This window comes from Hemitrygon akajei, chromosome 6 (genome assembly GCF_048418815.1).
Source record: "Hemitrygon akajei chromosome 6, sHemAka1.3, whole genome shotgun sequence".
NCBI classification, from domain to species: domain Eukaryota; kingdom Metazoa; phylum Chordata; class Chondrichthyes; order Myliobatiformes; family Dasyatidae; genus Hemitrygon; species Hemitrygon akajei.
This window is the reverse complement of record NC_133129.1, coordinates 81,492,235-81,517,140: the sequence shown is the minus strand read 5'-3', so window position 1 is coordinate 81,517,140 and position 24,906 is coordinate 81,492,235. Positions and strand designations below refer to the sequence as shown.

The window sequence follows — 24,906 nt, the reverse complement described above, 5'->3', positions numbered from 1 at the left end:
GTTGTACTATAGTTTGCCTGGAGAACATTGCCTGCTTAGTGTACAGCTTATTTAAATCTTTATAAGTTGATAAATTCATAAGTTTATGAATTAAAGTAATAAAGATTGTTGAACTGATATTTTTCAGAAGTAGTTTAACAATAAAGGTGTATAGCTGAATAGTAAATTACAAAATGTGTTTTTTGAATCATGAAGTCATTGAGTTAAACGGCATAGAAAAAGGCCCTTTGACCCAATTCACCATGTCGTCAAAGTTGCCTACCAAAGCTGGTCACACCTAACTGCATTTGACCATATCCTTCGAAAGTTTTCCTATCAGTGCAACTGTTGTTAATGTCTTTTAAAACATTGTAATTGTATCGTCTGCACCACTTCCATTGACAACTCATTCCATATACCCATTGCCATCTGTGTGGAAGATAGTTTCCCTCTTGTACAGTACTATGATGAGCAGGACATCACATAATACTGCAAGTGTCTCATCAATATTTACAGTTTTAAAGTGACATCACAGCTGACCAACGCAAGATTGTGGTGCACTTGGTTGCAAAAGCCTCTCCAGATCCTATAAATGGTGCAAATGTTTGTCTTAAACTTTCTTCTTTGTTGCAAGACCCTGTTGGACATTGGTAATATAAAATACTGCAAGTGTCAATAGTTACGGGATTTGACTTGTCATTTTCCAAAGTAAACTCGCGAAGTGGCCTTCTGCTATGAACAGGGAACTACTTTCTAAAAGACATCTGTTTTGTGTGAAGAGGTCACACGTAAGCATTTTTAAGGATAATTCATCTTTTGAGTTAATTCGCTGCAGCATCAATACCTAACTCTTGAAGATGTTTACAGTTCTGTAACAAGCTTCACTCTCTTGAAGAATGTTTTAAAATTTATGGTAGAATTTAGCTAATGTCAGATTTCCATAAGTCTGGTCTCACTTAACATGAAGAGTCACTGTAGTTCCTTTTAAGTGTAAAATGGAAATACAAGGGACTATGGCTGCTGGAATTTGGAGTAACAATCTATGAGTCCACACCACCAGGTTCAGGAACAGTTACTACTTCTCAACCATCAGGCTGTTGAACTATTGGGGGTATCTTTACTTGCCCCATTATTGAAATGTTCTCACAACTAGTGGACTCACTTTCAGGGACTCTCCATCTCATGCTCTTAATATTTATTGCTTGCTTATTATTATTATTTATTTCTTTTTGTATTTGTATAGTTTGTTGTCTTCTGCACTCTGGGTGAATGTCCTGGTTGGGCGTTCTTTCATTGATTCTGTTATAGTTATAATTCTATAGATTTATTGAGTATACCCACAAGAAGCTGAATCTTAGGGTTGTATATGACGACATATATGTACTTTGATAATAACATTTGTTTTGAGTTCTTCCAGCAGATTGTTTGTTGCTTCAAATGTATGGTTGCTTTATTTGATAGTGCGAGAGAGGGGTGTATTGTATGCTCCTTTCTAACTTTTAAAAATTGTGTTAACCGAAGTATTGAAATCATACCTGTCAGACTGGGATATCATCTAGGTCAGGGATTCCCAACCTTTTTTATGCCATGGACTCCTACCATTAACCAAAGGGTCCATGGACCCCAGTTTGGATTTTCTTGAATTCAAGGAAAAGGGGTATGTTCTGACATGTTTCTGGGAAATCCCTCATTCTGAAATATTCTGAAATCATAATGTGAGCCATGTGGTGCAAAGTAGAGACTTCTAGTGCATATCCCCAATCTCCTTGTTCTTCCATTCCTTCGTAAGGATTTCTGTTCAAGATTGTTTAATGTCATTTCCAGTACCCAAGCATAAAGGTTCTGTAACCTTTCATTTGGGATTTATGCTTCACAGAGTAAGTCGTTTAGAAGGAAATACATGAACTGTAATACCTGCATTACCACATTCACATATCCAACACAGACTCTGAAGGTCAGAGGGGGTATTGGCAGAGAAGAGGAGTTGAGGCTAGAATATGTTAATCATTATCATATTGAAATATATCAGTCATTATCATGTTGAATGGCAGGGCAGGCTTGAGGAATTCTTAGGAGAAAATATTCTTGCTATTTTCTTGTATTGTTTGAACTTCAATGCAACAAGACTACGAGTAGCATTAAACATTGCATTCACTTTATCATAAACTATTCACAGGAGCATAATCACATAGTGTTTCATATCAAGTTGGGCTGAAGTGTGTTTCTGTACTGTTTTGCTGTAACTCTATGACTAACAATGACAGAGATATTCGAACAGGCCAACAGCTTGGTCAAAGTTGGTAGGTTTTAACCCAGGCAACCTGTTCATATTCTATGCCTTCACAGCATGGTCCGGGTCAATTTTGACCCGGCCCAAGAATTCCCTCATAACAAGTGTCTATACCAAATTTTGAACCACGGATCTATTTAGAATGTATAAATAGTCTATCTGACATTAATAAATGGGTGATTAATCCCTAATTAATGTTTCAGAGAGCAGGGAGACTGTATTTTACAGGTTTTACACCACTCGTTTATGGAGAAAAAACCTACTATCACAAAATATCATGTCCTATTTTACCTAAGACATGAAAACATAACAGCTATAATGATTTAAATATATTTTTGAAACTGAAAATATTTCCACATTCTGGAACTGTGGGCTTTATTATATAACCATTTATAACCATTACAACTATCAAGCACTGTCCTCACTGCTATGTCATAAAAAAATCCTCATAACTACTATCTAATTTTAACTATTAATTCAACATTAACTAACATTTAACCAACAAACAAAACAAAAAAAATGCTATTTGCAAACTAGTCTCCGCATTCAAAGCAGTGGTAGGAAACCGTGCATGTGTGGCCCTTGCACATGTGCTTCCCACATTTGCAGTAAGTTGTCCCTGCTTTGCAGTCCCTTTTTGCATCTCCTTCTCTTCTGTCCCCTTGTGTTGGCTTCTTGTGGGACTTGTTATTGATCAGGGCCAGGTTCAGATCGCTGCACTGCCCTTACCAGTGCTGATGAGGCTGCTGTGCGGGGAAGGTGGTGTCGACTTTGCATAAAAGGAGTCACAAGGGCCTTTCCAAACTCCTCCAGTTCCTCTTGCTTGTTCTCCAGGTAGGGTTCAGCTCACTCCATATGACAAAGGCATTGTATGTCGATATGTCAATGATGTTATGGAATATGGCGAGAGGCCAGCGGGCTGTTCTCCTCTTGCAGCTGTATGTGCCTGTTACTTTGTCAAGGTTGTCCATTCCTCCTTTGTTGGCATTGTAGTGAAGGATGATGGCTGGTTTTCTGTACTCCTGAGCGCTGACCTCTGCAACCTTATGTAATGTGCTCATAAGGATGACATTCTTATTCTTATGCATATGCAAGACAGCTGTGGTGTCATGGGTGAAAGCAAACTTAGAAGAGAAGACGTCTCTCTCCCTTGTTGCAATCAGAGCAGGTGGCACCTCAGGCTTGTTCCGCCTCACAGTGCCCACCATTGTGATTTTCTTCTTCAGGAGAGCCTGACCAAGCTCATGAGATGTGAAGAAGTTGTCACAGGTCACGTTGTGTCCTCTTAGCCCTTCCGTCATCTCCAACACAACGCGCATGCCTTGTTTTCTGTCCGGGGCTCCCCCAGCTGGCTTCCCAGTATACACTTGCATATTCCAAGCATATCTGGAACGTGCATCACAGGCTGCCCATAACTTTATTCCATATTGTCCTGGCTTCCTAGGCACGCACTGGCGGAAAGGACAGCGACCTGCAAAAACACAAAAGGAGGAAAATTCATTTGATATCACAACCAATTGCATGTGTATATTGAAGCAGCGATTAACTAGTCTAACAATAAAAGGGCAGGCATTTATTACCTCTGAATGGAACCAGTCTTTCATCCACTGTGACCTCAGGACCAGGGTTTTACATGAGAGGCAGCCGTTTCACCCACTTGTCCCAGACATCTCTGATTGCTGCCAGTTTGTCAGTGACATGCCGTGCAGGTCTTGTCTCTCCGTTGTCAAATCTGAGCACTGCTGATATTGTACAGAACATTTCCAGGGACATGAAAAATGGTGGCATGAAAAATTGGTCTTCCCGTCTCAGCATTCCAAAGACTAGAAGCAGCCTCACCTCGGGACCTATACACACCAGCCAGTATTAGAAGCCCCATGTAGGTCAGTTACATGCATGGTCTTCCATTTTTGACCATACCGTTTAATCCCCTCCATGTTTGTCATTTCAATGGCAATTTTTTCAATGGCTGGAGGGAGGAAGAGCTGTAAAGTTAGAACCATAGAACATTACGGCACAGAAACAGGCCCTTCGGCCCTTCTTAGCTGTGTCGAACCATTTTTCTGTCTAGTCTCACTGACCTACACCTGGCCCATATCCCTCCATACCCCTCTCATCCATGTACCTGTCCAAGTTTTTCTTAAATGTTAAAAGTGAGCCTGCATTTACCACTTCATCTGGCAGCTCATTCCACACTCCCACCACTCTCTGTGTGAAGAAGCCCCCCCCCCCCAATGCTCCCTTTAAACTTCTCCCCCTTCACCCTTAACCCATGTCCTCTGGTTTCTTTCTCCCCTAGCCTCAGTGGAAAAAGCCTGCTTGCATTCACTCTATCTAAACCCATCATAATTTTATATACCTCTATCAAATCTCCCCTCATTCTTCTATGCTCCAGGGAATGAAGTCCTAACCTATTCAACCTTTCTCTGTAACTCAGTTTCTCAAGTCCCGGCAACATCCTTGTAAACCTTCTCTGCACTCTTTCAACCTTATTAATATCCTTCCTGTAATTTGGTGACCAAAACTGCACACAATACTCCAAATTCGGCCTCACCAATGCCTTGTACAACCTCACCATAACATTCCAACTCTTATACTCAATACTTTGATTTATAAAGGCCAATGTACCAAAAGCTCTCTTTATGACCCTATCTACCTGTGAAGCCACTTTTAGGGAATTATGTATCTGTATTCCCTGATCCCTCTTCTACTGTACTCCTCAGTGTCCTACAGTTGATAAAATGTTGGATGCTCATCTTGGAAGACCAGATCAATGACCTTGGGCACCAAGTCTTGTTGCCATAACCTCAGTCACTGAAATGGCAGCTCAGGTACCTCGTGACTGGCAGTTCTCATGACAGTGTCAAGGACCCCCTTGAACTCTGTCACTACTGTTCCTTAAAAAATATACAAAGACATGGCATGTACAGTTTCGCAGTTTCAAGATTCCCTAAAACCACCATTTTCCTTGATTTGACCCACACCGGGACCCGTATCTATTGAAAATCCATTTCAATAGATATGGGTCAAATTTGACCCGGAACAGCCTCAATGTACAAAAATTTGAGGCACCTGTACAAAAGTGTAACGTCTTTAAGTATTTTCATTTTTGTGCATTTTAGGTCACTTTAGGAAAAGTCATTAAATTTTGGCAAAAAAAAAGACATTTTGGGTGTTTTTACTGCTGTCAAATGTCAAAATGGGTCAAATTTGACCTGAACAGTATGTAAGGATTAAGGTAGGTTTTAAACATAGGGATAAAGATAGAAATAGGGAAATTTCAGATCTTTGGGCTTGTTTAGTTGTAGGTAAGGCTGAGGAGGTTGTAAAGGACAAGTTGCAGAAGCATAATATAAGCTACGCATGAAGTTTGTTTATAGGAACAAATTTTGATTTATTATCCAGGTCAGCCAGTGGTAGCATAATGTTGTTGTTCGTCCTTCGGAGTCGAAGACGACCACGACTTCTGTCAGGTGGAGTGTTTGTGACTGTGAGTCCGGAGGTGACTGGTGAGGCCAATCCGGGCCCTGAATGCTCGCCCACATGTGGAACACATGAGGGTAGGTGCTGCAGTGGAAGTGGAGGTAGCTCGAGGCGGCGAGTTTCCTCTGAGCCTCTGCGGTGCGTCTGATTTCTGCTGCATACGCTCCTTTGGTGGTCCTGCTCCACCAGGTTGAGCGGTCCAGAGCAAGCGATTCCCAGCTACTGGGATTGATGTTGAGGTCTTTGAAGGGCACTTTGAGGCAGTCTTTGAAACGTTTCTTCAGCCCTCCAACTGAGCGCTTGCCCTGGCTCAGCTCTCCATACAGCAGCTGTTTTGGTAGTCGATTGTCAGACATCCTGATGACATGGCCAGCCCATCTGGCTTAGGCTTTCTGTAGGAGGGTGTAGACGCTGTGGGTGCTAGCCCGCTCCAGGACCTCCGTGTCTGGGACTTTGTCCTGCCATCGTACGTGGAGAAGTCTGCGGAGGCAGCTCAAGTGGAAGTGGTTTAGCATGTCTATTGTAGACAGTCCAGGTCTCGCTGGCATAGAGGAGGGTGGTGAGAACCACTGCTCGGTAGACCTTCAGCTTGGTGGTAAGGCTGAGTCCTCTCCGCTCCCATACATTTTCACGGAGTCTCCCAAAGGCGGCACTGGCTTTGGCAATTTTGTTGCTGATCTCTGCATCTATGTTCACCGCTCGTGATAGAGTACTGCCCAGATAAATAAAGCTGTCGACTGCCAGTAGCTTCTGCCCCTTTACTGTGATGTGTGGTTCCTGGTAGGGCTTTCCAGGTGTAGGCTGGTACATAACTTCGGTCTTTTTGGTGCTGATTGTAAGCCTAAAGTTGTCACAGGCTCGTGAGAAGCAGTCTATTCCTCGCTGCATCTTCTGCTCTGTGCTGGCGTTGAGGGCGCAAGCATAATAATGTATTGCCAAATAGCTCCTGTTTGCCTGGTCTGAGGAGATGGATCGCACCTGCGTGATCTTATGGATTCCATACTATCAGTCTCCAATGGGTGTATATATGGTGAGAGGTTAGCATCACTTGGACCTACTAATGGTGTATCAAGGATGAAAAGTTTGATAAGTCAGTATTTTTTCTCTGGAACTACTATGAATTCTGGTTAATTGGGACACGTCGGGACCAGTACATTTTGGTCCAATTGCGTGACGTCCCAATTTGCTGGAGTTTCATGGAAATAGTTTGTCTTTCTTATACCTTTTTTTAAACTGAGTGTGGTGGCATCCGTCAGTCTCGAGAGACCATAGATCTGTGCGTGGAGTTTCCAGGGCGCAGGCCTGGGCAGGGTTGTATGGGAGATCGGCAGTTGCCCAAGCTGTAAGCCTTCCCCTCTCCACGCCACTGATGTTGTCCAAGGGAAGGGCACTAGGACCCATGCAGCTTGGCACCGGTGACGTCGCAGAGCAATGTGTTGTTAAGTGCCTTGTTCAAGGACACAAACACGCTGCCTCAGCTGAGGCTCGAACCAGTGACCTTCAGGTTATTAGTCTGATGCCTTGTCCACTAGGCCATGCGCCAACACAAACTGAGTAACAATTTGTTAATTTAAATAAAATGCACAACAAATTAGAACACCAATAATATCACCATGGTACAATAAAACTGTTCATTAGTTCCTAATACTTATTGACGTAGGAATGCATTGGTAACACATTCTTTTGACTGTAAACAAACAAAATCAACGCAGACACCAAGTGCAGATAATGGACCGCCTTCATATGATGCTGTCAATGATTGCATCCTTCAAATCTTAATTTTAATTATAACATTCAAAATAACTGTTGATACCTTCAAATACTTCACATTTACTAATTTGTTTAAGTAATGAATTTGTTTGACTTTTGTTCCCAGCTGTTTCTGTCTTCTACAATCCTGAATGCTTGAAACTGCAGTGGGAAAACAGTTCTGAATAGTCTCACTGCTTATTTCTCGGCTTGTATCAGTGACAAAATTTGCTGCTTTTGAACACAAACACAGAACTGATGTTATTTAAAAACTCTTCACTTGAAGCAAGGTGTTGTGACCAAGTCATGCAAATGCGTGTCTGATGTGAGTTAGAAACTATTCGGCAAGTCTCCTGTCCAAATTAAGCAACATAGTGTCACAAGTAAACAAAGGGAATTCTGGCTATTTTCTCGAGTAGTTTTTGTTCTTTAAGAGTTGTCCCAAATAAATGGCTGTCCTGGTTAACCGATAGCCCATTTAACTGGATTCCACTCTATTTTACAAAGTGTACAACAGTGTCTGTATGTGTCCTACCTGCATCATTTCTACACTGATGAAATATATTTTTTGTATTAGAATTACAGCGACTTGAACAATACATTGAAAACTAGGGAGGCCCAACATCAGCAAAGGCACTTTTCCATAACCGCTCAAATAGATCAAAAGGAGCAGCAAATAAGACAACTCCTGGAAAAACTCCAAGAGGCTTTAGATTCCAAACAGACTGCATTGTGTATGACTACTGCTCAAGGTGTGGAGCAGGTAAGGTACTACATTGTAATTACTTCTCCGTCTGCCAGAGCATTCCTCATCTAATCTACCTATTGCTTGCCAGCTTTTCTCCCTTCCCTTCTCTCACCTCTTTATTCTGGCTACTTCTCCCTACTCTTTCAATCCAAATGAAGGGTCTTGACCCAAATCACTTAATGTCCATTTCCATTCACAAATGCGGCCTGACCCGCTGAGTTCCTCCAGTGGTTTTCTTTTTGTTCACTGGGTTGTAATACTGATTCATTGTAGTGTACGAGATTTATACAAAATCTTGATGGGGTGAAAAAATCTGTTTGGAAATGATGGAGGCTAACTGTGAGTAGGGGTAGGAATTAGAAAGGTAACCTACCATGTTGCAGTCATCTTTTAAAGAAAAGTAAGATAAGAAATATGACCAAGAATGAGCTGTTCGAAACTTTAAGCGGACTCTGCCATTCAGTAAGATCATGGCTGATCCTTTGCTGTGATTCTGAACACCAGATTTAGAAATTCTTTCACACAATTATAGGTGTAGAACCCTGGTCAGACCCCAATTGGAGTACTATACTCATTTCTGGTCACCTCACTACAGGAAGGATGTGCAGAGGGGATTTACAAGGATGTTGCCTGAATTGGAGAGCATGCCTTTTGAGAATAGGTTGAGTGAATTGGCCTTTTCTCCTTGGAGTGATGGAGGACGAGAAGTGAACTGATAGAGGTGAATATGACGATGAGAGGCATTGATCGTGTGGATAGTCAGAGGCTTTTTCCCAGGGTTGAAATGGCTAACATGAGAGGGCACAGGTTTAACATGCTTGCAAGTAGGTACAGAGGAGATGTTGGGTAAGTTTTTTACGCAGAGAGTGGTGAGTGTGTGGAATGGGCTATGGTGGAGGTGGACAATAGGGTCTTTTAAGAGACTCCTGGATAGATACATGTAGCTTAGAAAAATAGAGGGCTATGGGTAACCCTAGGTAATTTCTAAAGTAAGTACATGTTCAGCACAGCATTGTGGACCAAAGGGCCTGTATTGTGCTGTAGGTTTTCTGTGTTTCAATTCCAAATAGAAATAGTGTTGCACAGTTGAAAATGGGCTTAACCAATTTTGTACATATTTTTCATTGGATGTCCTATCACTCAAATGCAAAATTCAACACCTGTTTTTTTATTCAGGTTGTTATTTGTGAAGGTACATTTTTTTCTGGCATATATCTCCCAAATAGTGCATTATCAACCCCACTGGTGTGAAAACTGACAATGCACTATTGACCCAGAGAAGATTCGACATTCAGGGGTACCACGGTGGCATAGCAGTTATAGTGGCATTTCAGTTTGGGGCATCTGGGAGTTCAGAGTTCAATTCCAGCACCATTCTGTAAGGAGTCTCTACTCTGTACATTCCTATGGAATGTGTGGTTTTTCCTCCAGATTCTCCGGTTTCCTCCTGCAATCCAAAGACGTACCGGGTAGGTTAATTGGTCATCGTAAAGTGACGCATGGTTAGAATTAGAATTTTATTTCTTACATCCATCTTACAACACAAGCGAGTAAAAAATCTTTATGTTGCGTCTCCACCACTGAGTATAAGCACTAAGGAAGGAAAATATGGGAGGATATTGCCCAAACATTAAGATTGTACACATAGTTGTTTTGCATACATGTATGCACAGTCAGATATGCAATCAGATCAATGTGTATTGATCAATCTGATTGAAGATGTTCTGGAGCCTGTTGGTCCTTGCCTTAATGCCATGGTATCATTTACCAGACGGTAGCACCTGAAACAGTTTGTGGTTGGGTGGCTGGAGTCTCTGATGATCCTCCACACCCTCTTTATGTACCTGCTGCTGTAATTGTCCTGAATAGAGGGCAGTTCACATCTGCAGATGTGCTGCGCTGTCCACAGCACTCTGCAGTGCCCTGAGATTGAGGGTAGTACAGTTTGGGTACCAGGTGGTGACACAGCCAGTCAGGATGCTCTCGATAGTGCCCATATAGAAAGTCCTGAGGATGTGGGGACTCATCCCAAACTTTTTCAGCTGTCTGAGGTAAAAAAAAAAAAGGCACTGCTGTGCTTCTTTCACCACACAGCCGGCATGTACAGTCCAGGTGAGATCTTCGGTGATGTGTATACCGAGGAACTTGAAATTACTCACCCTCTCAATACAGTCCCATTGATGTCAATAGGGGTTAACCTGTCTTCGTTCCTCCTGTAATCCTGTACTCCTTCGTTTTTTCAATATTGAGGGAGAGGTTGCTTTCTTGGCACCACTGTGTCAGGGCGTTGACTTCTCCTCTGTAGGATGTCGCATCATTGTTGGAAATAAGGTCTATCAATGTCATGTCATCTGCAAACTTGATCAGCAGATTGAAGCTGTGTGTGGCAACACAGTTGTTGGTGTATAGAGATTAGAGGAAGGGACTCAGGACACAGCTCTGGGGAGCTCCTGTGTTGAGGGTCAGAGGAGCAGAGATGAGGGTGCCCATCCTTACCACCTGCAGGTGATCCAGAAGAAGTCCAGGATCCAGCTGCACAAAGCAGGGTGCAGACCGAGATGTATGAGTTTGCCAATCCTGGGGGGGGGGGGGGGATTTCTGGTGTTGAATGTTGAACTGTAATCTATCTGTTGATCGATTGTGTCGGTAGGTGAATTGTAGGGGGTTCAGTGTGGGCGGTAGCATGCTGCAGATGTAGTCCTTGATCAGCTTTTCAAAGCATATTCTTATGATTGAGGTGAGTGCGACAGGACACCAGTGGCTCAGGCATGCTGCCTTGGTTTTCTTTGGTACAGGGACGATGGTGGATGTTTTGAAGCAAGAGGGCACTACACGCTGGGAGAGGGAAAGATTAAAAATGTCTGTGAACACACTAGCCAGCTGTGCCATGCATGCTTTGTGTACTCGCCCTAAGATGCCGTCTGGCCCCGCTCCCCACGGCTGTTGATGCATTGGAATGCCCTACATATACCTCAGGCTTGGAGATGACCAAGGTGCGGGTTGCGTCAGTGGCTCTCCTTGGGGTTCAGTGTTATCGATTTTGAAGCGAGTGTAAACAAGATTTGGCTGGTGCCAGGAAGAACTTTAATTAAACATGTTTCCCAAGAAACATTTGCTGCTGCAAAGGTGCGATTCCAGGATTGGCTTGAAAGGATCTTGTGTTATGTGGTAATTTTGAATAGAACAGCAGATGAAAGCCATGATGTAAAATGATTTCAGTTTTCTATCCTGATGTATATTTTGATTAATTTCTGGAGAGTGAATTAAATTGGATTTTTTTTAAGATTAAGTTTTGAAGAAAATCTGTGGTTGAATATCCCCAATTTTTTTCTGAAACACAGCCTTTGCTGAAACTGTTGGAAATATTTTCTCTCAACTGTAATGTAAGGAATGGATACATGAGCTGCTTTTTTGCTGTTGTGTGGTTATAAAATGTTTTGCTTTCTTTCAATTGCTATGTGTTCCTGATATTTGAGTTAGAGCAGTTGGAGCATTAATATTACATGTGATAAGGGAAACTATGACATTAAAAGTTAGTACTTTGATTATCATCCTGTTAGTCTATACGTCGTAGAGCCAAACAATGCCTTGTGTGGAACTCCTGTTCTTGCATTCCAAATCGAGTTTTACCTCTGACACTAAGGAAATAAAAAGTATAGGAAAGAGATGATGGGATGTCCAGTTGGCTACTAAACAACTTGCTGCGGGGTGCTGAATTTAGGATTTATTGGGGTAAAGCATAATGCCCATGGTCTCTGAAGTTTGTGTTGTTTGCTTGACTTGCCTGATATCAATGTTTCACAAGTTGCTTGATTCTATGAGTACAGCTATTTAAGGGTTCAATCTGATGTCTATACCTATCTACCTCTCAGGCGTTTTCCTTTTCCTTTAACTCTCTTCTGCTTCATCTTACCCCTTCTCTGACAATCTGTTGCCACCTACTTGAGATATTTTTGTTCCTTTTTATTTATTGCTTATCTAAATCTTTGCATTTGTCTAATTGCTGTAACCACCTTTATAATTACTGTCCTTTTTTTTTCTCCAGTCCTTGGAGAATCAGGTGTCCTGGATGAACTACATGCCTATGTATGTGTGATTGACTATGCAATTATACCAAACTTCACTCTATGATATTGATCTACCAATGGCATCAGTGCAATCCTGCAGAAAAGATGCTTGTTTCACTTTTTAAACGTAAAATGTAAATTCTTCACATGGCTTTGGATTTGTGGGCTTCAGTAACTAGACCTTCATCACATAGCTCCCAGAAAGTGGCAATACAAGTGGATAGTGGTAAAAAAGGTGTATAAAGTCTTGCCTTCCTCGTGCGTGGCATGGAGTATGAAAGTTGGGAAGTCATGTTACAGCTGTATAGAACTTTACTAGACCATATTTGAGAAATAGTGTGATCACCACATGACAGGAAGGATGTAGAGGCTTTTGAGAGTGTGCTGGGATGTTGCCTGGATTAGAGCATATTGGGTATAATGACAGGTGGACAAGCTTAGATTGTTTTCTCTGGAACATCTGAGGCTAAGGGACAAACCTAGTGGAAGTATATAAACTTGAGAGAGGTATTAAAAAGATAGTCGTCTTCCCATGATGGGAATGTCAAATACTAGAGCACATAGAAACCTATGGTGAGAGGGGCAGGCTTAAAGGAGATGTGCAAGGTAAATTATTTGACACAGAGACTGGTATGTGCCAGGAGTGCTCTCCTCGTGGAGGTGATAGAACAGATATGACAGCCTTTAGGAGACATTTAGACAGACACATGAGCATGTAGGGGATAAAAAATATAAGCAGGCACATAGGATTGGTTTAAATTGGCATGCTGTGGTGTACTATTATTTATTTACCCCCAATTAATGTTTGTTCTTTGTGACGTAGTTGGACATAATAGCCAATTTCGAAGGAGCCACAAGGAGGAGGGAAAACTGGGTGAAGGTTCATGATCCGATCGGAAAGACATCTGAGACTTTGACACAGAATTAATATCTCCCTTTATGTTAAGCAGGGCAAGATTAGGTCCTTGTAGCATGCATTTGCAATCATTTATTCCAAACCAAACTTTCTAGCTTACTGATCAAACCCCTTTTTGAACTGAGAGAACTAACACTCTTCTTAACTACTTTTCAATCGCTAGTATATTTAGAGTGCTCTGACTAGATTCTTGTGCAGATCGACAGATGAAAACCCTTATGGCACCTCAGCATCGCCATGTAGATTTAATGTGGTAGCTATAATTTCCATACCGATACTTGCACATGATTCTACAGAATTTAAAAAGAAAGATACAATGGAGGATTTTGAATAGAGGGGACACAGTATCATGTTTGATAAATATTTAATTGTATTTACAGAAGTTATTCAATGACGGTTTGAATGGCACCTTATGCTCGCTGTTTTGTTTTCTTTTAACCTGCTTACATCAAAGGTGATATCAATATGTAGTGTTTTCTTTAGCTGCACTATTGTACAATACACATCTAATTACTAATTCATAGTGTCTGACAGTGAGTGTATTCTGATCTAATTTAAAATTCTATTTCAACTTGACAGTACACTAATAATTTTAAATATGTTGGTTGTTAGAACTGTTTCTTGTGGTTAAGTCTCAGTAGAGGTCAACATTTTCACCTGTCAGCTGTTCATGTGAGAGATATAAAAGTCTTAAGCCGGGAAGCAAGCTTGAATGAGAAGTGGTACTGATTGGAAATGCAGTTCCTGCCAGATGACGTGTGGAATAGCTAAACACTGACTCCGTTTATAAAGGAGCATATTCGAAGTACTGGAGGGATATAACCAAGAATCAAACAAAAAAATTGTTACAAATGGAAGCAAAATGTGTGCAATTCTGTAATTTTTTCTCTTGTGTATCCCTGAGTTTAATTTCTCCACCATTAGTAATTGTCTTCAGCTGCTAATATCATAAGGTTTGGAATTCCCCTCCCCCCATTACACCTTCTCTTTTCTCTGAAAATATACTTGCGTAACTATACTAAAAGGGATATGCCCCAATATCTCCTTGTTACTTTGCTGATACTCCTGTAAAGTGTCATGAGATGTTTTGTTAAATGCTGCAGGAGGATTGCTTTAGGATTCTAGACAAAGTGGTATCAATGTAGGATGGTCACATTGCCTGAGACCAATATCTGTGTAGGTAAATTTGCTCAACACACACAAAATGCTGGTGGAACACAGCAGGCCAGGCAGCATCTATAAGGAGAAACACTGTCAAAGTTTCGGGCCGAGACCCTTTGTCGGGACTAACTTCATCAGGTAAATTTGCTGCTGTTGTTCAAGAGGACTTAAGTTGTTTTGCTAGAATGATGGGAATCTGACAGCACCATTGGAATGGAACAATTGGATGTGGAGAGTGGGAGTTTTGTTTGGAAGGTAGAGGAAACCAAGGAATCAAAATACCCCAATTTTCAATTATATCAAATTAATAAACATAATGTAAAATAGAAGTGAAGTGCACAAATGCATCTCATGGCCATGGGTGAAGCATAGCCTAAAGACTGGCAAAAATATTTGCTCAGTAAACCTTATACTTACTGTTTTCAGGGAGGGTAGATGGAGGGGATTAAAAAAGAGACTCCAGAAATATTGGTGAAAAAATTATAGCTATTGAAAGAGATGATTTGTAAGAAAAATCAACAAATGTGGCCAAAAGTAATATACTGCAGTTCTTGAAAATATGAAATAAAACTGAAAATCCTGTAAGTAGGTCTAACAGCATCTGATAATTAGAGACATTTAAACATAGAGTTAATTTTTAAAAAAATCCTTAAAAGTTAATGAAAACCATTAAATAAGTGCTGGAGATTCACTAAAACATAAAGGTAAAATTAAATGGTAATAAATGTGCTAACTACCTACTCTTGTCAGTCAAGATCAGCAATGCTGTCCTTGGTGTAAAGCTAATGGGCTATATATGAAGTGCATCTGGTCTCAGCTTAATTCATTTGTGCTTGTCACTAAACTCGACGGTGAGCTTGGCCATGGAGCAGTAGATCACAAGCACCAGCATGCGACCATTTCTGATTCCTGTACTGTTATGTGCAGGAACAGAAGCCAGAGCTAAGTTGTCCGCAAGGAGGATGTTGCCAAGCAATTATGCAGTAATTGCAAGACAAATAATGTACTGTTGGATATTAAACTTTCCTCAAATCATTGTTCTCCCTGTATCTTAAAATCTACATGTAAGGCCATCTACCTGCACATGCTTTCACCTAATCTTTTCCTTCAGCAACATTGATTTACTCTTCAAAGTTCAAATGGTCCACAATCTTATTACATCCTTCACCTCAACCACTACAGTACTTTGTGCTTCTTTTTGGGTGTCACAGATTGGAAACCTCAAATTAAGCCATTTGTACTGAGTCTTCTATCTTATTGGGAGACAGAAGAACAAATGTTCTATTTTCTATATTTAGAAGCAGTGGAAAGGAAAATGTTTTCTCGTATGAGTATTCTAGTGGAAGTATTCTAAGAAGTTCAAAAATAATAAAATAATTTAGGAGAGGATTTTAACTACTCTGACATTAACTTAGATGGCAATGGTGTAAGAAATATTTATTTATTTTATTTAGCAATATAGGCCTTCTGGCCCTTTGAGCCTTGCCACCCCAGCAACCCCCAATAACCCTGATTAATCCTAACCTTATCACAGTACAATTTACAATAACCAGTGAACCGACCCGGTACATCTTTGGACTGTGGGAGGAAACTGGAGCCCCCAGGGAAAACCTATGAATTCCACGATGAGGATGTGCAGATGACGCTATGATTGAACTCTGAACCCTGATGCCCCGAACTGTAATAGCAATGTGGTATAAAAGAAGTAAACTGAAAATGCATTCAAGCGATTTTTTTTTTAAATAATAAGACCTAAATAATGAAACATGTCCCTTGTAAGGTTGGGCTTAGTTTTGGACAATGAACCTTTAAGCCGATGGTGGAAGGACATTTTGGAGGTAGTGATCATACTGTGGTTGTACATAGCGTAGTTATGGAAAAAATCTAAAGATAGATCTTGAGTAATAATTCAGAACTGGCTTAAAACTAACAGTTTTAAATTAAGCTGAGAAAGAATTTGCATTGGAAATAGCTACTTAAAGTACGTTTATGGAGAGGTTTTCAAGGTTCATTTTAAAAAAAAGGGTGGAACTTCCAAATTTACACATCCCATGAATATTGAGGAGTAGGATAAGACAGTTACTGTCGGTTTAACATTGTAGAAAACCTAGAGAAATGTAGATGTGCAGGGTGAAATTAAAAAGGAAATTAGGAAGACAAAGGTTAAATAAAGAAATAATAGTGGTGAAAATGGGGGATTGTCAGTTGGTTATGGTGATACAAATACTGATTATAAAGTGGAGGAATGTGAAATATTTGAAATTGTAAACACAGGGAGGCCTTATTAAATGATCAAACATCTTTAATGCAAGCTGTTAGATAAAATGTCAGAGAAATAAGAGAATAAAAGGTATGTCTCTGACTTTTATTTACCAACTCTGTTCAGCCACTAAAGCTCTATTGGAGAACTGGCTGATTAGTAATGTGGTCCCATCCTTGAAACATGAGAACTAATAAACTTTTAAGACCAACTAGCATAATATTGGAATTTGACAAATTATTGGAATAAATTTTCACGGCAATTCTTATCAGCATATAGAGAGACATATTAATTTAGGATTATCAACATGTATTTGTTAAGCCTTAGTCTTGGGTCCCATATGCCTTAAACATTGGGACCAGCTTATCATGTGGAACCTTGTTAAATATCCATACCGATCATAAATCCTGCTGTACCTTTATCAATCAATTTGGTTACCTCAAAAAATCAGTCAGAATCAGATTTAGTCATTGACATGACATGAAATTTGTTGTTTATGGCAGCAGTGTGGTGCTAAGATACAAGAATCATGTAATTTATAATTATAAAATTAAGGTTCAAAGGTTCAATTTAATGTCAGAGAAATGTATACAATGTACATCCTGAAGTGCCTTTTCATCGCAAACATCCACGAAAACAGAAGTGCCCCAAATAATGAACGACAGTGAAACGTGAGAACCCCAAAGTATACTCCCGCGTGTAAGCGGCAGCAAGCAAAGATCCCCCTTCCCCCCTGCCGGCAAAAAAGGGGGCATCAGTACCGTCACCGAGCCCAAGCGTGTGCTAAGTAATAGCAAAGACAACGACCAAAGTTACCCCCAAGGGCTTCGCATTTCATCCGACATTCGACAAACCACAGGTTCTCTCTCTCCCTGGCAAGGGAGAGGGAGGTATCCCCTATTTTCACAGCGAGCGGGAGCCATAACAACAACCCGCCAGTTTACCATGTTAAAAGTTCATTTTGTCGCTTTTTATGAGCTCTGTGCCCAAAGTTTGCAAAGACCTTGGGTCTTCGGGCCCACAGCAAAAGATTTTCTGGCATCCCTGATGACACACGAGTCTCCTGCCATGACACCAATCCTTGATTCACCCATCTCTAGAGCCCTGAGATCTTAGGCTTCCGAACACGAGCGAGACTCTCAGGCCAAACCCTTGGCCAGTTGTGGAACCCGGAGAACAGGTCCCATTCCTGTGAAAAACCAAAGCCTGCATGTAACTCCAGCTCAGGGTCTTCAAAAGAACCCTGGAAGCGAAAATAAAGATGTTAATGGTGGAAATAGAGCTGCTTCCGAAGATGCAAGCAAAGGAGTCGCTGGTAGGCTCATTAACCCTCCAAAGTACAAAAAATAAATAAGATAGACTTCATGGGTTTGTGAACCATTCAGAAATCTGATGGCAGAAAGGAAGAATAATGTTTCTGAATAATTGAATATGGGTTTTTAAACCTTCCTTCCTTCCTGATGGTAGTAACGGCAATAGGACATGTCCCAGATAATGAGGATCCTTAATGATAGAGACCACCTTGAGATACCACCTCTTGTAGATGCCCTTGACAGTGGGGAGGGTTGGGTTAAGATGGAGCTAGTTGAGTCTATAACCCTTTGCAACCTCTTTCGATCCTAAGCATTGGAGCCTCCATACCTGGCTGTGATGCCATCAGTCAGAATGCTCTGCAGCACATATTTATGCAAATCTCTAAGGCTCTTTGATGACATGCTGATGCCCTCAAGCTTCTAATGAAGTATAGCTGTTGATGTGCCTTCTTCATAATTGCATTAAAGTGTTGGGCCCATCACAGACTCACTGAGATGTTGATGCCCAGCGAAGCTGCTCACGTGTTCCACCATGAATTCTCTATGAGGACTTCAGTGTGTTCTCTTGACTTTCCCTTCCCGACCTCCAAAATGAGTTCCTTAGTCCTGCTGACCTCCCCCTTGCTGAGGCCAGTCAGCAACTTCCACAGTGTTCTCTGAGATTCAAGATTGTTTATTGACATACATCAATACACAAGTGTAAAGAAGAAGGAAATGATGTCACTCCAGATCCGATGCAGTTTTAAAAAACACAATAAACATAAAGAGCACAATAAATATAAATACATACGATTAGCTTACATAATAGAATGTCTGTACATAAAGTGACACTAGGTACAGGCGTACCTGTGCATAAGGTGACTGACAGGAAATGATCAAGTAGTGGTAGTAGGATGGATTAAATGGCTGAAAGTGTTGATCAGCCTGATGTTTGGAGGAAGAAACTGTTTTTGAGTCTGGTAGTCCTGGCTTGGATACTGTAGTTTCTTCCTTGATGGGAGTGGGACCAACAGTCCTTCATATTCTACTTTTTCAATGAATGGGTTTCCCTTCCTCTACCATTGATGCTGCTGTCACCTGGATCACCTCCATTTCCTGGATGTCTGCACTCACCTTATCTCCCACTGTATTAACAGGCACAGAGTTGCCCTCGTCTTTACCTACCACCGCATGTGCCTCCACATTTAGTAAGCATTCTTCATGACTTTCGCCATCTTCAAGAGGATACTGCGACTATACACACTTTTCCCTCCCTTCCACTCTTCACTTTCCACCGTGATTGCTCTCTTAGCAACTCCCCTGTCCATTTGTCCCCCTCATTGACCTCCCTCCTGGCACTTCAAAGTTCAAAGTAATTTTATTATCAAAGTACATGTGTGTCACCATATACACCTTGAGATTTGTTTTGTTGCGGGTATACATAGTAAATCCAAGAAATGCAGTAGAATCAATGTAAGACCACATCCAACAGGATGGACAAACAACCAGTGTACAAAAGACAACAGAAAGTGCAAATGCAAGATAAACAATAAATATCAAGAACATGAGATGAAGAATCAGAATTAGGTTTAATACCAGCTTATGTTATGAAATTTGTTAATTTTGTGGAAGCAGTACAATGCAATACATGATAAGTACTGAAAAAAACTTGTTAATTACATTAAGTATATATGTGTATTAAATAGATAAGAGATGTAAAAACAAAACTAACAATGTAGTGAGGTAGTGCTGATGGGATCAATGTCCATTCAGAAATTGGATAGCAGAAGGGAAGAAGCTGTTTGTTCCTGAATCGCTGAGTGTTTGCCTTCAGGCTTCTATACTTCCTGATGGTGACAATGAGAAGAGGGCAGTCCTTGGTGAAGGTGGGGGGGGGGTTCCTTGATGATGGAAGACGCTTTTCTGAGGCACCACTCCTTGAAGGTATCTTGGATACTGCAGAGGCTGGTACCCATGATGGAGCTGACTAATTCTACAACTCTCTGCAGCTTATTTTGATTCTGTGCTGTAGCTCCTAGCACCCCCGCCCCCACCCATACCAGACAGTGATGCAGCCAGTCAGAATGCTCTCCAGGGTACATCAGTAGAAACTGAGTGTCTTTGTTGACATACCAAATCTCAAACTCCTGATGAAATATATCCACTGTCTTGCTACTTTTATAGCTGCATCCATACGTTATGACCAGGTTAGGTCCTCAGAGATATTAGCCCCCAGGAACTTGCAGTTTCTCACTCTCTTCACCTCTGATCCCTCAATGAGGACTGGTGTGCATTTCCTTGTTCTACCTTTCTGAAGTCCACAATCAACTCTTTTGTCTTACATTGACTGCAAAGTTGTTACTGCTACAACATTCAACTAGCTGGTATATCTTGCTATACGCTCTCTCATCACCACCTGAGAATCTGACAGTAGAGGTATCATCAGCTAATTTATAGATGGCATTTGAGCTGTACCAAGCCTCACAGTCATGGGTGTAGAGGAAGTAGAGCAGTGGGCTATGCACACTCCCCTGAGGTGTGCCAGTGTTGATTGTCAGTGAGGTGGAGATGTTATTACCAATCCACACAGATTGTGGTCAGGATCTAATTGTAGAGGGAGGTACAGAGACTCAGGTTCTGTAGCTTTCTGATCGGGACTGTAGGAATGACAGTGTTAAATGCTGAGCTATAGTCAGTAAATGGCATCCTGACATGGGTACTGTATTGTCCAGGTGATCCAAGACCGCGTGTGGAGCCATTGAGATGATGTCCACCGTAGACCTATTGTGACGATAGGCAAATTGCAGTGGGTCCAGGTGCTTGCTGAGGCAGGAGTTGATTCTATCCATGATCAACCTCTCAAAGCACTTCATCACTGTAGATGTGAGTGCTTCTGGACGATAGTCATTAAAGCAGCTCACATTGTTCTTCTTGAGCACTGGTATAATTGTTGCCCTTTTGAAGCAGATGGGAACTTCTGACTGCAGCAGTGAGAGATTAAAAATGTCTTTGAATATCCCCCATCAGTTTTTAGAGCCTTACCAGTTACTCCATCAGGGCCTGCTGCCTTGTGGGGTTCACCCCCCTGAGACTGGCTGATGTCAGCCTCTGAGACAGATCACAGGGTACTTGGGTGCAGCAGGGATCCTCGCTGCTGTGGTTTTATTCCTCCTTTTAAAGCGAGCATAAAAGGCATTGAGGTCATCTGGTCATGAAGCATCTCTGCCATTCATGATGGGTTTTGCTTTGTGGGAAGCAATGGCCTGCAAACCTTGCCGGAGTTGATGTGCATCTGAAGTCGCCTCCAAACACGCTTGTAATTGTTTCTGAGCTCTTAAACTAGCACTCTGCAGTTTATAACTGGTTTTGCTGTACAGAACTGAGTTGCCAGACTTAAATGCAACAGATCAAGCCCTCAGAAGACTACGAACCTTCAGGTTCATCCACAGCTTTTGATTTGGGAAATGACAGTAAATCTCATTGGCGCACACTCATGATATCCCCCTTAGTCGAAGATCTTGTAACACCAGACCAAGCAGGGTTCAGGCCAGGCTGCCCTTGCTATGGTCAAGTCCTGAACTTAACCCAGTATTTTGAGGAAGGCTTTAAAATGTGACATTACAGGGGCAGTATTTGTTGACTTAACAGATGCATATAACACTGTGAATCACAGAGGCCTTCTACTGAAATTATCTAAAATGTTAAAGAATGAAACCACAGTCAAAGTAATAAGAAGCCTCCTAGAAAATCACAGATTTTATGTAGAAATTAATGGAATTAAGAGTAGGTGGCGTCCACAAAAGAATGGATTACCACAGGGATCAGTCCTGGCACCTCTACTATTTAATGTTTACGCAAATGACCAACCAATCTTTCCTAACACATGCAGGTTTATCTATGCAGACAACCTATGCATAGCAACACAAGCTAACTCCTTCCAAGAAGCTGAAGTACGACTTACAGCAGTCCTCGAAGCAATGAAGCAGTATTATGAAAAATGGTCTCTGAACCCAAATCCATTAAAAACTCAAGTGTGTGCATTCCACCTGAGGAATCGAGTAGCAGCTTGGAAACTCAAGATCTTTTGGTGTGGGAAGGAGCTTGAACACCATCCGACTCCAATTTACCTGGGTGTGACACTGGATAGGACACTCTCATTTGCCATCCCACAGCCATAAACTCCGAGGGAAAGTTGGCTCTCGCAATTCTCTCTTGAAAAAATTAGCAGGCACGAAATGGTGAACTAATGCTCACACACTCCATCAACTGCCCTAGCACTCTGCTGTGCACCTGCAGAATACTGTGCACCTGTGTGGGGCAGATCAGCCCATGCGAAGAAAATAGATCCGTTGCTTAACGAAGCCTGCTGAATAATCACGGGCACACTGCGCCCCACACCCACTAACATCATTTACAGACTTGCAGGCTTTGCTTCCCCAGAGATCCGAAGACACACTACAACAAAAAGGTAAACAGAACTCTGATCCACGGCACCCACTACACCATCATGTGCTGGTTTCCAGCCACCTAAAATCGAGGAAAAGCTTTGCTACAGTGGAGGAACTACTGCATGGAAAATCCCCCCAAACATACAGGATTGACCTATTGCAGCAAACAGAAGCCAGAACCCCACCGAACAATACAGTGCAAGACCCCACCAAAATGTTGCCAGCCAGGGCACTGCTTGACAGAAGGAAGTGGTGCACTCTCAACAGAGTGAAAGCGTGAGTTTGTGGGACGGCAGACAATATGGTGAAGTGGGGTTTAAAGACCAGCGAATCCTGTGAGTGTGGCGAAAAGGTGAAGAACATTGAACACATTCTGCACAACTGCCCACTCTCACCTGATTTAGCTGACACTCACCTGCTCAACAACAACCAAACAACACTGGAGTGGCTGGCTGTCTGGTGTGACAAGCTATGATGATGATCATCATCACAGGTTTTAAATGAAGTTGGTAACAGCCTTGGCATGCTCTTCCAGACTTGAAAATGAATTCCTGAATACAGTCCAGTCCACTGATTCAAAGCAGTCCTTGAAAGTGAGTCTGTATTTTGTGGGAAGAGTTCCGTGATGGGATGAGTGAAGTCATGTCCTCTAGTTCAAGAGCCTAATGGTTGAGGGGTAATAACTGTTCCTGAACCTGGTGATGTGGATTCTGAGGCTCCTGTTCCTTCCTGATGGCAGCAGGTGGAAGAGATCATGGCCTATGCGGTGGGGGTCCTTGATGATGGATGCTGTTTTCCCGCGACAGTGCTCTGTGTGCAAGTTCTGAATATTGGGGAGGGATTTACTCGTGATGGACAAGACTTTCTCCTCGATGTTTTGGAGGATTTTCTGTTCAAAGGCATTGGTGTTTCCATACCAGGCTGTGATGTAACCAGTCAGTATACTCTACATCACATATCTATAAAATTTTGTCAAAGTTTTAGATGTCATGCAGCATCTTCACAAACTTCTAAGGAATTAGAGATGCTGCCATACTTTCTTCATAATGGCATTTGTGTGTTTGACCCAGGACAGGTTTTCTGAAATAATAACACCAAGGAATTTAGAGTTGCTGATCATTCCACCTCTGATCTCTGATGAGGACTGGCTCATGGACCTCCAGTTTCCTTCTGCTGAATTCAATAATCATCTCCTTGGTCTTGCAGACGTTGGCTGAGAGGTTGTTGTTGTGGCACCACTCAGCCAGAGTTTCACTCTCCTTTCTATATGCTAATTCAACACTACCTTTGATGTGACCAACGGCAGGGATGTTGTCAGCAATTTAAATATGGCATTGGAGCTGTGCTAAGTCTCACAGTTATAGATGTGAAGTGAGTAGAGCAGGGGGAAATTGGTGACTTACCCCTGTAAGTGGGACAAGTGCTAAACCTGCCACAACACTTCTTCTCTCACCCACAATCAGGGTTCCAAACAGACCTTCAACTGAAGCGACACTTCCCCTGGGAGTCTGTCGAGGTCATGTTCTGTATCTGGTGCATGTGATGTGGCCTCCTCTACATTGGTGGAAGCTAACGTAGATTGGGGACTGCTTTATTGAGCACCTTCATTCCATCCGGCACAATAAGGGAGCTTTGTCAATGGCCATCCATTTTAATTCTACTTCCATTATGACGCTTTGGTCCATGGCCTCCTCTCCTGATGTGATAGGGCCACTCTCAGGTTGGGGGAGCAACACCTCATATTGTGACTAGGTTCTCCGACCTAACAGCATGAATGTTGATTTCTTGAACTTCCAGTAAATTCTTCCCCTCCTCTCTTCTCTTTCTAATGCCCATTTTGGCATCTCTTTTGCCCTTTCTCTTCTTTTCACCTGTTCATCATCTCCTTCTGGTGCCCCTCCTCCTTCACTTTCTCCCATGGTCGACTCTTCTCTCTTCTTCAGCCTTTTACCTCTTCTGTCTTATCATCTCTCAGCTTCTCACTTTATATCTGCTCTTCTACACCCCTTTCTTTTCCCTTGCTGGTTTCACCTATTACTTGTGAGCTTGTTCTCCTTTCCTCCCCTCCCCACTCCCTCCTATTCTAACTTCTGACCCTTCCTTTCCAGTTTTGAAGGATCTGGGCCTGAACTGTTGACTGTTCATTGCTCTCCATAGATACTGCCTAACCTGCTGTGTTCTTCCTACGTTTGTGTGTGTTGCGATGGATTTCCAGCATCTGCAAGAATTGTGTTGCTGACGTTGAGTGCGAGGTGGTTGTTGCAATATTACTCAACCAGCTGACCTATCTCATTTAGTGATAGATAGTATTAATGAGACAGAATTTCCCCTGCATAAAGCCATCGTGACTATTCATAACCAGCTCCTACCTTTATAAGTGTACATAAATGCTGTCTCCTGGAATTTACTTTTATAATTTCCCTACTATTGGCAATATGCTCATTGGACTATAGTTAAATGGCTTATCCCTGCTGCCCTTCTTAAATAAAAGAATAATATTAACATTTCTCCAG

General features: G+C 41.8%; 1 protein-coding gene across 6 annotated transcripts in view; it reads left to right on the top strand.

Moving 5' to 3' along the window:
- Window positions 1–24,906, top strand: part of cntln (centlein, centrosomal protein) — a 540,355-nt gene that overhangs the window by 142,402 nt on the left and 373,047 nt on the right. For 4 of the 6 annotated variants that reach the window (XM_073048671.1, XM_073048670.1, XM_073048669.1 and 1 more), the window contains one exon: window positions 8,079–8,264. The exons of the other annotated variants lie outside the window; for them this stretch is intronic. In XM_073048671.1, the coding sequence (XP_072904772.1) occupies window positions 8,079–8,264 (186 nt within the window). The remainder of the gene's footprint in view (window positions 1–8,078; window positions 8,265–24,906) is intronic. 6 annotated transcript variants of the gene reach the window in all.